The following is a 14,725-nucleotide window of genomic DNA, read 5'->3' as shown; positions in this document are numbered from 1 at the left end:
GACACATTCCCAATTTATTTATGCAAAATTTGCCCAAACATCAAAGGAAATTTGTATCTATGAAAAAGAATACCTCACAGATTATAACTTTTTTTTTAAAAGCCATTCAGATTAAATGTTAGTTCCAATGGGCGACCTTCATTGATTAAAGAAAAGTAAACAAAGAAATATAGTAAAAGGAGGTAGCTGACTTTGTGGCAATTCATTTCCGCTATCTTATTTTTATCTGGATATATTTAATTTATATAAGGGAAGATCCCAATTTCATATATTGGTGACAAATTCAATTTGCAAAAGTCAAGAAAAAATAAATTGCTCATGAAAATAAGTTGGTTTACAGCAATCTCTTACATGTAAGTATGAGAAAAGTTTAAATTGTAATACAGTAACTTTGAAATTTCATGAATATTTACAGAAATTGAATAGCCTATAAAGATGTTATTATTCCAATGCTTCTACATGTAATAATAAAATGCTCCGCAGGGCGCAGCTTGATACGACCGCAGAGGTCGAACCCTGAACAGTTGGGGCAAGTATGGACACAACATTCAAGCTTGATACAGCTCTGAATTTGGATTGTGATTCAATATTTGACACAGCATAGGTTTCTGACACAGAATGAATGTGGTCTAAGAACTTAAAAATTTTAAATTGGACATTCACCTATTATGGTCCAATATCCAAAATCTAAATACATGGTTAGATTCAGCATATCAAAGAACCCCAAGAATTCAATTTTTGATGAAATCAAACAAAGTTTAATTTTGGACCCTTTTGACCTCAATGTGGACAAAGTTGATAACGGGGCCCAAAAATCAAAAATCTAAATACATGGTTAGATTCAGCATATCAAAGAACCCCATATATTCAATTTTTGTTGAAATCAAACAAAGTTTAATTTTGGACCCCGATTTGGACCAACTTGAAAACTGGGCCCATAATCAAAAATCTAAATACATGTTCAGATTCAGCATATCAAAGAACCCTAAAAATTCAATTTTTGTTAAAATCAAACTAAGTTTAATTTTGGACCCTTTGGACCTTAATGTAGACCAATTTGAAAACGGAACCAAAAATTAAGAATCTAAATACACGGTTAGATTCGGCATATCAAAGAACCCCAATAATTCAATTTTTGATGAAATCAAACAAAGTTAAATTTTGGACCCTTTGGACCTCAATGTAGACCAATTTAAATATGGGGCCCAAAATCCAAAAACTTAATACACGGTTAGATTCAGCATATTAAAGAACCCCAAGAATTCAAGAATAAAACCCCATTGAAATTGATCAAGAAATAAGCAATTTATACGAAGTATCTTCTTTTGCACAATACTGTGCAATTGAATATTTCTTGCTATTGCGCAATACTGTACAATTGACAATTTCTTGCTATTGCGCAATATTGTGCTATTGGATATTTCTTGCTATTGCGCAATACTGTGCAATTGAAGATTTCTTGCTATTGCGCAATACTGTGCAATTGAAGATTTCTTGCTATTGTGCAATACTGTGCAATTGAAAATTTCTTGCTATTGCACAATACTTATTATATAATAATTTACACATCCTGTTTGGTGTGTATCTCCTACCATATCATTATTATTTGCTTTTAAATATTAATCAGAAATAACCAACTTAAAATGGAAAATTTTAAAAGAAAAAAAAAAGGAAAAAAAAAAAAAAAAAAAAAATCCCCCCTACCAAATTTTTTGAACCCCCTTATGATTCATCACCCCCAAACTCAATACCAGCCTTCCCTTTGTGGTATGGTACCTTGCAGTACAATTTCAGAGAGATCCATACACTTGAACACAAGTTATTGTCTGGAAACTAGAAAAATGCTTATTTTTGGCCCCTTTTTGGCCCCCAATTCCTAAACGTTTCGGGCAATTACCCCCAAACTCAATTCCAGCTTTCCCTTTGTGATATGGTACCTTGCAGTACAATTTCAGAGAGATCCATACACTTGAACACAAGTTATTGTCTGGAAACTAGAAAAATGCTTATTTTTGGCCCCTTTTTGGCCCCCAATTCCTAAACGTTTCGGGCAATTACCCCCAAACTCAATTCCAGCTTTCCCTTTGTGATATGGAACCTTGTAGTACAATTTCAGAAATATCCAAACACTTACACACAAGTTATTGTCATGAAACTAGAAAAATGCTTGTTTTTTGCCCCTTTTTTGGCCCCTAATTCCTAAAATTTTGAGGCAATTACCCCCAAAATCAATTACAGCCTTCCCTTTGTGATATGGAACCTTGTGGTACAATGTCAGAGAGATCCATACACTTACACACAAGTTATTGTCTGGAAGTAACAAAAATGCTTATTTTTGGCCCCTTTTTGGCCCCTAATTCCTTAACTGTTGGTACCATAACCCCCAAAATCAATCCCAACCTTCCTTTCGTGGTATTGAACCTTATGGTAAAATTTCATGGAGATCCATTCACTTAAACTAAAGTTAGAGTGCGAAAACCCATGTGTCTTCGGACGACGCCAGACGATGACGATGCCAACGTCATACCAATATACGACCAAAAAATTTTTAATTTTTGCGGTCGTATAAAAAGGGCAAAATTAACATATTTTTACACATATTTATTATTGGAAAATATTGAGCGCATGCACTAGTATCACAAAACTATTTACATGAAAGTTTTTGTTAATAAATGTATAGATGAACTTTGTGATGTCATGGGTAACAAACTCTTGATTTTTAATTTTGCTGCACATAAACTTTAAAACAGACATAAATTGAAATCTTAGATTAAAAGTTCAAATTTCAGTAACATTTAGGCTAAATTCAGCCCTTATCCCACCCTGCCCTTTGATTGCAGAGAAATCTTATCAAAATTGAAAGGCTAAAAGATACACACAACAGTTGATGGACATCTTTTTATTTTTATAATTGTTAACGTCTGTCTGTCTGTCTGTCCGTCTGTCAGTCCGGCAAATCAGTTTTCCAGACTTTTTTTCTTCGTGCTTGAAGATATGGATTTGATATTTGGTTTATTGATTTATCATGACAAGTTACAGGTCAAGTTCAATTTTCAATATTTTTAGTACTATTGAGAGCTTTCTGTCAAATGGTCTCAGAGGAGTTGCACAAGGTGTTATTGCCACAATACTCCATAAAATAGTCAATGTCCCACAACTTCTGTAAAAATGGTCTAGTAAAAATAACTACTAAATTGTCAACTAGACAACTACAAATGATGGCAACCAATCATACCAAATATGAGAGCTTTCTGACAAATTGTCTCAAGTCAAAAGTCCAATAACTCCTTTAAAAATGATCAAATGGAAATGATGGTATAATATGGTCAACTTAATAACACATGATGGCAAACAACCCTACCATTAGTATAAGAGCTTTCTGTAATACTGTCTCAGAAGAGTTGTATTCACAAGGTGTTATTGTTACAATACTCCAAAAAATAGTCAAAGTCCCATAACTCCGGTAGAAATGGTCAGATTAAACTGACAGTATAATATGGCCAACTGCACATGATGGCAAACAATCTCACCAATTATGAGACCTTTTTGTAAAATTGTCTCACAGGAGTTGTGTTCACAAGGTGCTATTGTAACAATACAAATAATTGGCCAAAGTCTAATAACTCCTGTAAAAATTGCCAAATGAGAATGGCAGTACAATATGGTCAACTACATATGATGGCAAACAATCCTATGACTATGAGAGCTTTCTTTTAAACTGATTCAGAGGAGTTGTATTCTCAAGGTGTCATTGTTACAATACTAAAAAAAAAATAGATAAAGTCCAACAACTCCAGTAAAAATTGTCAAATCAAACCGACGATACATCCCAGTCATGATAATATGAGGACAAATAATCATACCAAGTATTTCAAATGGTCTCAGAGTATTGATGTGTTTCAGACAGACAGAGACCATTACTGTATCTCCTGAGGCGTGATGCAAGGGGGAGAGAAAACATACTGCACAATTTCTTACTAGTATATTTTTAAGATTTTTTTATGAAATAAATTTAAATAATTGACACCAAGCAAATAATTGTAGTGTATGCATGGTATAGTTTTGGAAGAGGTTTATTAGGAATCTCTGATGGTACCTCTCCAGTCTTAATATTTTCTTCATATTTATGTAAATGTTCAAATCCAACTTCCCCATTTCCAAAAAATCCAAATAAAGGTGTTTTAGGGAAGTATTTCCTAAAAACACTTGACTCAACATTTTCAGATCCTTTGAAATGTCCTCGACCTCGTCCAATACATGCAAACATAAAAGCAAAACTATTTTCTTCAGGAATGTTACAATCTTTGAGTTTCTTGATGATTTTATCCACTTCTTGAGCTGTGTTGACTTCTTCCCGTATTATTACAGAAGCAGCATGGACCCTTGGACCACAGAGAGCAATACACATTAATGATGCTTCAGAATTCCTAGAAATAAATCAAAATCAATTCTGAAAATAAATACTGTAAATTCAAAAATTATTGGGATGTTTTTATTATTGTGAAAAATGCAGCAGGGTTATAATCGCAAAAATTTAAACTTGCATTTTGAATTTTTTTATATGAATTAAACAGGATTTTTCTCAATATCGCAAAAAATTAAAATCACATTTTAGTCTAAAATGACAAAATCGCAATAATAAATGCACGCAATAATATCTGAATTTACAGTTACTATTTTATTTTTGAATTAAAGGTTTTTTCAAATGAATAATTTTTATGATATTTCTTTTTAATTCATTTGATTCCACTGAGATATTGAGATAATGAACAAGGCAGTTTCAGAAAAGAAAGATGTGTAAATGCCTGATTCATTTCCATTTTAAACATCATTATGGCTTATTAGCAAGAAATCTACTTAAACTTACAATGAGGCAAGAGCTCTTATTCTGTATTTAAGACTGCACTACCTCTTTGAGATGAAGAACAGCCATAAAAGAGCTGGTCCTTTTTTTTAAAATATTTTTACAAGTGCGTTGGGATTTTTGTCATGAATAAAAATCTTTCTTTCCATCACTTAAGGTAGTATGAATGTCTTTCACCATCTTGGATTGTAAAATAGCAGAACACAACAAGTCTAGATTTTCAATCATGTCAGCAAAGCAAATTTGATGTATAAATGTAATTAAGTAATGTGAATTTTCATTTAAATGAAGAAATTTTTGTAATTTTAACTTATATTTACTAATATTTTTACCAAGGTATATTGTGTTTGCTTGATTTCAATTTTTTTTTTAAATTATGGTATTAAGGGGAGGTTACTCAGTCATAGAAATAGTATAATTTTAAACGGAATCTATATAAAAATTTTCCATTTTATGCTATAACAGGGAAAAATGAAAGGTGACCCATTTTTTCCTTTGGTACTCTGAAAGCATTTTCTAAGCGCTATCTTCTCATATTTTATTTCACAATTCTATCATTATGTTTACATTCTATTCACATAATGATGTTTTTTCCCTCTATAATCCATACAAAATGAGTAATTTATTTTACAACCTGTACCTTGAAAAAAAGCTCGCTAATCTTATCATTTTTATTGTATTTTTGAACATATCACAATAAATACTACATTTTGGCAAAGTATGAAAAAATATAATTTCTTGTTTATACTCCCATACCACCTTAAGTAAGAAACTAAATATAACAATATTAAGTTGAACGGCTTCAATGAATTACAAAACAATACAAATTTTATTATTTCTTCTGTTTTTACTTGGATGTTTTCTTAAATGGTTTATATATCAGAATATAATTCATGAACCCAAAATATATTCTATTAGCAAAGGACTCTATAGCTTATAAACACCATCTGCTAGAGTTTATGGATAAAATGAGATGTGGGATATACATCAATGAGACAGCAACCCAATGACAAAAAGAACCAGAAGAATTCTAGATTCAATGATTGATTTTTGGTGTTTTAACGCCACTTTCAGCACTATTGGCTATTCATGGTGGCAAGTTTTTAAGGGCGGATGAAGCCAGAGTGTCCAAAGAACTGGCATCTTATGGCAATCCTAGTCAATTAAGATTGGAGTTGAACTCACCTGCCACATACAAAGTTCTAACTCACAACCTCAGCATGCTCAGAGTTGACAGGCTAGTGGGCCAGTGTTTGAACGACTTAGACCACCCTTCCAACGAAGCCCCCTGAAGTCTTCTAGAGAAAAATTTACAGAAATAATGATTCTAAGATAAATTTCTTGTTTTTCCTTTGATTTTAATAATCTTATATGAATTCTGTACAAATGTGCATGTTTTATATATTTTTTCTCACATTTCTGACAAAAAAGTTTAAACATATACATGCAGGTACTCTGTTTAAAATTTTCTGTTGAATTTTATAGACACTGGTTGTACATGTAATGATAACAAAATGTTTGTATCAACATCATACCCTTTTTTTTAACATATCAGATAAAAATCTTTTTGGAGACTCCTGTCTCTTCCTACAATTCCTCTTTTTAATTAAAAATGAAACTATTAATTACCTATTACTATTGAAATTGTCTACATATCCTCCTGCAATCACACAGCTTTTATAGTGTTGTAACAAGGTATAGCCAATCTCAGGGGGACAGAATGGCTCATCACAGAAGAAAAGAATGGCCTTGACCTCTTTGTCAGCTGGCACAGTACTGACTTGATCAACCTCAAACAATCCACTTCCACTTTCGTCCATTCTGTTTGCATATGTATAGATATCTACATAAAAGGTATAAATATCGAAACCATCTATTTTTGGTATTGATAATAGTGTCAGAGCATCTCTGTCTTCCATTTCACATGTCTTGTTTGTCTTTTGGTCTGTAACTACAAAAACAGACAAATTTATTTCAATACTGTAACTTTAATATTTTGGGGGTTGTTATTTGTTAAGAGAATACAGTAAAAGTTATAATCTTATCTTAAAAGGTAAGAAATATGTTGTATTATTATCAAAATGAACACTGAAAGCATAGATAATGATAATGTAAATAAAAAATCTTGAGTTATGAGGCGCAAACTCAAGCTTAAAATTTTCCAATCTCCAGTTTTGACTTGACAACTCTGTCACATCTGCATAACATACATCTTAAATACACAAAATATAAAATATTACCTCAATCTTGTTATTCCTTCTACATGTTTTGTACAGTTTAATGTTAATTTCACATTCTTAAATGTTGAAGACCCTGAATATTTTCTATTATGTTTTGAAATATAACATCTGACAATACAAATATATACAAACCTACAACACCATCTGCAACTAATGCAAATATTGGACATAGTTTTGGTAAAAGTTTTTCCATGAAGGTGCTAACTTCCACAGCTTCACATTTTGCATTGCGTGGGAACCTGGTTGGATGAGAGGATGGTAAACTGATTGGACTTTCATAGAGTCTTGATGTACAAAACATTAAAAGATGGTCTGGTTCACTGGATAGTTGCTGAAATGACAAAAAAAAATTAAAAAAATTAATGCAATGAATTCCAGCTAAATCTAACTTTTTTGATAAAATCATCAACAAACTTACAATGAACAATCCCCAAGTCATTTAATCTAAAAGCATTGCACTGGGAATTTACCAGGCAAGGCTATATTTTCAAAATTATTTGGGTTTCCTGGAAAAATGCAATTTAAAAAATTAATTCATTTCATTTTAAAATCTATCTATTGATATACAATTACACTGCAGTCTTTTGATTATTTGGTAGCTGATTGACCTGAAAAACTGATATTAAATTAGCCCAGTGGACAAAACATAGTGATTTTTCCAAATATTGATGGAAAGTGTAATTAATTACATAAAAAATAAAAATAAAATTGGTACAATAAACTTGTTTATAAAGAAAAAGGCATGACAAATCACTGAATATTCTTTACATTTTTTTATTAGGATGCCATATTTTACAGAATATTTTTATCATTATTTTATATTTCCAACAGCTGCAACTCCATAAAAAACTAGTTGGTCAACCAGAAAGAAACACTAACTCAATCTGTAGGTCATTATACAACTATATACCAACTATATCTGCCATGTCTGTAAGCATAAATATATACATAACTCTATAGAATGCTTGTTGTTCTGTCAAAAGAATGCCAACAAAAACAAAACCCAACAAACACTAGATCTGACGTAAGGTTTGTTACAAAATAGAATGAAATCTTTCACTTATTTTTAAATAATTCTTCCACTGCCAATACCTCAATGAAGGAGCACAAGTTCTCTGCTTTACTGTTCAGACCTTCTTCTTCATCATATTCTAATGCCATCCATTCTATTTTCTTCCTTTTTTTCTTTATAGTTGCTGCATATTCATTCCAGACTTTACACACTCTGGAATCAACAAAAACCCAATCTTTTTATCAATTATAACAGAGTATATTCTTCATTCCAAAAGCAATACAGCTTATAGGTATCAAGTACAATGAATATAATATTAAATATCATAGTATGCAGTGTTCTCCCCAGATATTTCATATAGCATCCTGGTAAACAGGGAAATTTGAAATACCATCTTGTTTCTAAAAATTATAGCATCACATCCATAACATAATCTATAAGAAAACCACTTCAGATAGCATCACATTATCATGATGCTAAAAGTCCCTGGGGAGAACACTGAGTATGCATCACATAGTACAATATAGTATGTAGTATGACAGAGTAAGCAGCTTTAAAATAAAACAGCTGAACTGATTTGTTCAGGATCATATTTATCATGTGGTCCATAACTGTTAGTAGAGCTAAATATACAAGCATTCTGAGAGTATTGCATGGCAATACGTAGTCCCCAACTGGGTAAAAATTACATTATACTGGAACAAAATGCTAACTTGTTCTATAACTTGTCATGGTGTAAACAAAAAGTAAATATCAAGTCATTATATTTAAGCATGACTAAAAACAGTGTGAATAACTGATTATATGAGTGAGTTTTTCAAGTCCAAGGACCATAACATGCAGAAAATTATCAGACCAAAACAAAAATTTGAACTTGATCTGGAACTTGTCATGATAAAACTATATACCAATTATCAATCAATATCTTCAAGCATGATGATAAAAATGTGGAAAACACTCTTAACATTGGATATGATTAATAGTTCTCTAAAATTAGATATGATGTAATACAGTGTATATCTATTTTCAAATTATAATCAAATATAATTAATAGTTCCAAATATTTTTTCTTTCATTTGTCACAAACTAATATAGATTTGTAACTTATCTATAAAGTGTCAACAACTTTTATCTTCAAAATGTAATGTAATGAAATATATACCTTAATGAAAATAGATTACTATCTAATTAAAGGATTTCACTGAATAATCATTTTTATATATATATATATAGCATTCAGAAAATTAGTTAATACAAAATAACAAACAAACAAACTGGCACAAATTTTTCAAACAATTTACTGAAGAATTTCTTTAAAAAAATGAGTTATCTCTCTTTGTATAGAAATATGGTTTAACATAGTACTCTAACATTAGATATGGATTTATTTTATGGACCATAACTCTGGACTAAACCATCAGAATGGACCAAACTCGTACTTGATCTATAACTTGTCATGATAAAACCATATAACAAATATTAAATCAATATCTTTAAGAATGAAGAAAAAAAGTGTGGAAAGCTGATTTGCAGACAGACAGACAGACAGACAGACAGACAGACAGACAGACAGACAGACAGACAGACAGACAGACAGACAGACAGACAGACAGACAGACAGACAGACAGACAGACAGACAGACAGACAGACAGACAGACAGACAGACAGACAGACAGACAGACAGACAGACAGACAGACAGACAGACAGACAGACAGACAGACAGACAGACAGACAGACAGACAGACAGACAGACAGACAGACAGACAGACAGACAGACAGACAGACAGACAGACAGACAGACAGACAGACAGACAGACAGACAGACAGACAGACAGACAGACAGACAGACAGACAGACAGACAGACAGACAGACAGACAGACAGACAGACAGACAGACAGACAGACAGACAGACAGACAGACAGACAGACAGACAGACAGACAGACAGACAGACAGACAGACAGACAGACAGACAGACAGACAGACAGACAGACAGACAGACAGACAGACAGACAGACAGACAGACAGACAGACAGACAGACAGACAGACAGACAGACAGACAGACAGACAGACAGACAGACAGACAGACAGACAGACAGACAGACAGACACTTCGACTTCGTCAGTAGGGGACTAACAACAATTGTAAACTGGTCAAAATTTATATCCTTTTTCAGATTTGATCAAAGATTCAAAAGCTGTTTTTTTTTTTAAACTAATAAGAAATGAAAGCAAGTGACCATCACATTTTGCATGAAGAGCAGAAGCAATTCTTGATAAAATTGTGTTGTCACTTGCATTCATTTCCAAACTAATGAAATTTACTATAAATTATAATTTGAAGCAGCTGAGTTATTTTCCTTGTTGGGCAGAATAACAGCTTTGTAGCAATGAAGACCAATGAAGAGTCAACTATTAGCGGATTCAATCCCTGTTCAATTTCCAACTGAGTTACATTTCCAAGGGACATAACTCCTGTAAAAATAATTGATCAGTGCTGATTTTCCAACTCATCCAGGACATTAAATTCTGATATAAATCTTAAATAAAAATTTCATCACAATCCTACAAGAAATGTAAGCTTGAAAGCACTTGCAATGTAATATTCCATATAATTTTCATTACCATGGTGCATTACTCCTTTTAAATAGTTGATACACTGATTTTCAAAATTGTCTGAGACATTGCTGATTTAAATCTTGCAAGAATTGTACATGTGAGAGTGCTAACAAGACAGTAGGATGCACAGACACACAGACACATGGATGGACAGACTACCCAGTATTTCTATGTCCCTTGCAGTGTGTTGTGTGGTGGGGGCAATAACAGTAGATGCCAGGTAACGTCATTTCAAAAGGAATCAAAGCAACAAAGTTTATCAAAAGTAGACATCTAAGATATATTATGACAATAAATTCGCTGAGCGCAGCCAGATATGAACGCAAAGGTCTAACCCTGATCAGTTGGGGCAAGTTTGGACACATTATTCAAGCTTGATACTGTCTGAATTTGGATTGTGATCAAATTTTTGACATAATATAGGTTTCTGACACAAAATAAATGTGGTCAAAGATCTTAAAAATTTGAAATGGGACATTTAATTTACCTAGAATGGTCTGACATCCAAAATTTAACAACATGGTTAGATTCAGCATATAAAAAAACACCAAAAAATTTAATTTTAGTTGAAATCAAAGAAAGTTTCATTTTAGACCCTTCAAACCTTAATACGGACTAATTTGAAAACAGGGCCCAAAATAAAAAATCTAAATGCACAATAAGATTCAGCATATCATACAGCCGCAATAATTCAGTATTTGATGAAATCAAACAAAGTTTAATTTTGGATCCTTTTGACCTCAATGAAGACCAATTTAAAAATGGGTCCCAATATCCAAAAAGTAATACAAGATTAGAACCCCAAAAAATTAAAGACTTTAAATTAATCCCATTGAAATTGGTTAAAAGATTTGTATTTATTTTCAATTGAAGATTTCTTGCTATTGTGCAATACTGTGCAATTTAAGATTTCTTGCTATTGTGCAAAACTGTGCTATTGCGCAATACTGGCCAATAGAAGATTTCTTGCTATTGCGCAATACTGTATAATTGAAGATTTCTTGCTATATTGCGCAATACTGTGCAATTGAAGATTTCTTACAATTGCCCAATACAGTGCAATTGAAGATTTCTTGCTATTACGCAATACTGTGCTATTGCTCAATACTGTGCTATTGTGCAATACTGTGCTATTGCGCATTACTGTGCAATTGAAGATTTCTTACTATTGTGCAATACTGTGCAATTGAAGATTTCTTGCTATTGTGCAATACTGTGCAACTGAAGATTTCTTGCAATTGCACAATACTGTGCAATTGAAGATTTCTTGCTATTGCCCAATACTATGCAATTGAAGATTTCTTGCTATTGCCCAATACTATGCAATTGAAGATTTCTTGCTATTGCACAATACTGTCCAATCATTTGAAATTTCAAAACTTTTAAAGAAAAAAAATATAAACCCCCAAAAAAAATTGGAAAAAAAAATCCCCCCAAACTTTTAGAAACCCCTTCCCCTTGAGGTAATTACCCCCAAATTAATCCTAGCCTTGCCTTTGTGGTATGGAACCTTGAAGTACAATTTTAGAGATATCCATACACTTAAACACAAGTTACTGTCTGGAAACAAAGTGCTTGTTTTTGGCCCCTTTTTTGCCCCTAATTCCTGAACCGTTTGGGCAATTACCCCCAAACTCAATCCCAGCCTTCCCTTTGTGATATGGAACCTTGTGGTACAATATCTGAGAGATCTATACACTAATACACAAGTTATTGTCTGGAAACTACAAAAATGCTTGTTTTTGGCCCCTAATTCCTAAACTGTTGGTTCCATAACCCCCAAAACCAATCCCAATCTTCCTTTTGTGGTATTGAACCTTCTGGTAAAATTTCTTAGCGATCCATGCACTTAAACTAAAGTGATTGTCCGCAAACCAAATGTGTTTTCGGACGGCACTGACGACGACATCATAGCATTATACGACGCAAAACATTTTTAGCAGTTGTATAAAAATGGATATTCTATTTTGTGACAAGAAGAAGAAGAAGGAGGCAGGTCAAATGAACCAAACATATTGTCATTCAGCCATTAAAGTCTGAGGCCCATCTTCCCTTCACTAATTTTTGAACTGATCATAAATTAATGCCACTTGAAATAAACAAGATAATTAATCCTAGCTGCTAACGGTATATATATTGCAGAAAAGCACAGAATTTGAATTTAAAATGTATAATATTTCTTTTATTGTTTTGAAATAAATTTGTTTTCTGAAGCCAGCTTTGATTTTCTCAAGTTTTCTTAAATTTTCTTAAATCAAAAATGTCATAAGATGAAATCATGTACCAGCACATGTGTTTTCATACAACATGTTATTCTATTGTCAATGTAGATTATCCAGAATAAGTCTTGAAAAATGAAATAAAAGAATTTGTCTAAATAAAAAAGTAGTATATAACACGTTGTTTATAATTTGCATAAAAAACAAGGTGACATTAACCCTCTATTGCTGTAATTAATTTAATGTGGTTACATTCTGTTTGCCAGGAAATACAGGAAAGAGACAAAATTTAAACCAAATCCGCATCTGTGAATCTGTTACGTCATTGATGCATTATTCAACATCTTAACCCCAAAATTTAGAGTATGTTATTAGTGTTAATTGCTAACATCACAATGCCCTACTATGACATGTGATACAAATGTATATGATGTCATGTCCGGATGTTACATAAGAGACCCTTTGAAGAAAATTATTTCGCTGTATAATCTTCTGTTTTTTATTTGAAGGAGAAAACATAATTATGCAGAAATGGAAATGTGCTTTGATAAATTAAAAATATACGCATATGTGTCTCTCTGGAACAGTTGGCATAGCCACATATGTCCCTCTGGCAGCAAGACTGTTTAACTACTTTTGATGTTAATATAAAATAAATGGAGAATGTGTCCATAGGACACGGATGTTGCCCCTGCTTACAAAGAACATTAGAAAGGGACATAACTCAAGAACAGTAAAAGTGATGCAACCCAAATTCAAACTTGATCTGTGTTTTGTGGTAATAAGCATTGTGTATAAGTTTCATGACATTTGGTTGAGGCAAACTTAAAAGTTAGAGAACGGAAACCAATTTTGGGACGTATGGACGGAGGGACAGACATACAGACTGACAAGGGTAACACCTTAATGCCCCTCCGCTGCTGCGGGGACATAAAATTAAAATGATATGGTATGATTGCCAATGAAACAACTCTTCACTAGAGACCAAATGACATAAAAGTTAGCAACTATAGGTCACTGTACTGCCTTTAACAATGAGCAAAACCCATATCGCATAGCAAGCTATAAAACGCCCAAAAATGACAAATGTAAATGCAGGTTGGGGGAGGGTTGAAAGCCTGCATGCAAACATGTTTTACCCTGCCATATTCTGTATGTTCCTGTCCCAAGTCAGGAACCTATAATTCAGTGGATGTTGTAAATTCATATTTGCTTATTTATTTTTTTTAACAAAACTGGCCGTTATTTTTCTTATTTGAATTAGTTAAAATTGGTCATTTCCGGGCCTTTCATAGCTTGCTATATGGTATCACAGGTACAACATGAGATTTTTATAATATATGTACATGTATATATGCCAAATTAAAAAAAACCTGGTCTTGTACCTGTGTGTGGTACAGGTTTTGCTAGTTGTTGAAAGCGATACAGTGACCTTGCGTTGCTAACATCTACGTCATTCGGTTTCTGATGGAGAGTTGTCTTATTGGCAATCATACCCGACATCTTATTTTTATATATACGTATATATATATAAAGTACATCTATTCATGAAAGAGTGACAGAAAGTGGTGCTTTGCAATAAATTTACCTTGAACACGAGTTTAAAGCTTTACAAGGAAGAAAATTTAAAATCTTATAAAGAATCACTGGGAGACGTAGCACTTTTGAGGCATGACACTCTTCCATATCTCGAAATAACTCTGTTAAATGATTTCACTTGGCTTTGTTTTCATTTTGAGATTTGAGTAACTTTTGAACCTTCAATAAGAA

At 32.7% G+C, this 14,725-nt stretch overlaps 1 protein-coding gene across 1 annotated transcript; it reads right to left on the bottom strand.

Moving 5' to 3' along the window:
* Positions 1-3,967: 3,967 nt before the first annotated feature.
* LOC127735808 (F-box only protein 22-like) lies at positions 3,968-14,721 on the bottom strand. The gene is made up of 5 exons (XM_052246188.1): positions 14,544-14,721; positions 8,197-8,329; positions 7,237-7,435; positions 6,494-6,815; positions 3,968-4,427 (listed from the first exon to the last, which is right to left on the bottom strand). Exons 1-5 carry the CDS (start codon positions 14,639-14,641, stop codon positions 4,013-4,015), a joined length of 1,167 nt encoding a protein of 388 aa, XP_052102148.1. The 5' UTR covers positions 14,642-14,721; the 3' UTR covers positions 3,968-4,012.
* Between the last annotated feature and the right edge of the window lie 4 nt (positions 14,722-14,725).

Source organism: Mytilus californianus, unplaced genomic scaffold, assembly GCF_021869535.1.
Source record: "Mytilus californianus isolate M0D057914Y unplaced genomic scaffold, xbMytCali1.0.p SCAF_3, whole genome shotgun sequence".
Classification (NCBI taxonomy): domain Eukaryota; kingdom Metazoa; phylum Mollusca; class Bivalvia; order Mytilida; family Mytilidae; genus Mytilus; species Mytilus californianus.
This window is presented reverse-complemented; position numbering and strand designations above follow the sequence as displayed.

Excerpts from the sequence above, each read along its gene's own strand:
- LOC127735808 (XM_052246188.1), bottom strand. The coding sequence starts at position 14,641 with ATGGAAGAGTGTCATGCCTCAAAAGTGCTACGTCTCCCAGTGATTCTT. Across the intron at positions 7,436-8,196 it reads ACTTGTGCTCCTTCATTGAG|CAACTATCCAGTGAACCAGA; the intron begins GTATTGGCAGTG and ends TTGTCATTTCAG. Across the intron at positions 4,428-6,493 it reads GACAATTTCAATAGTAATAG|GAATTCTGAAGCATCATTAA; the intron begins GTAATTAATAGT and ends ATTTATTTCTAG.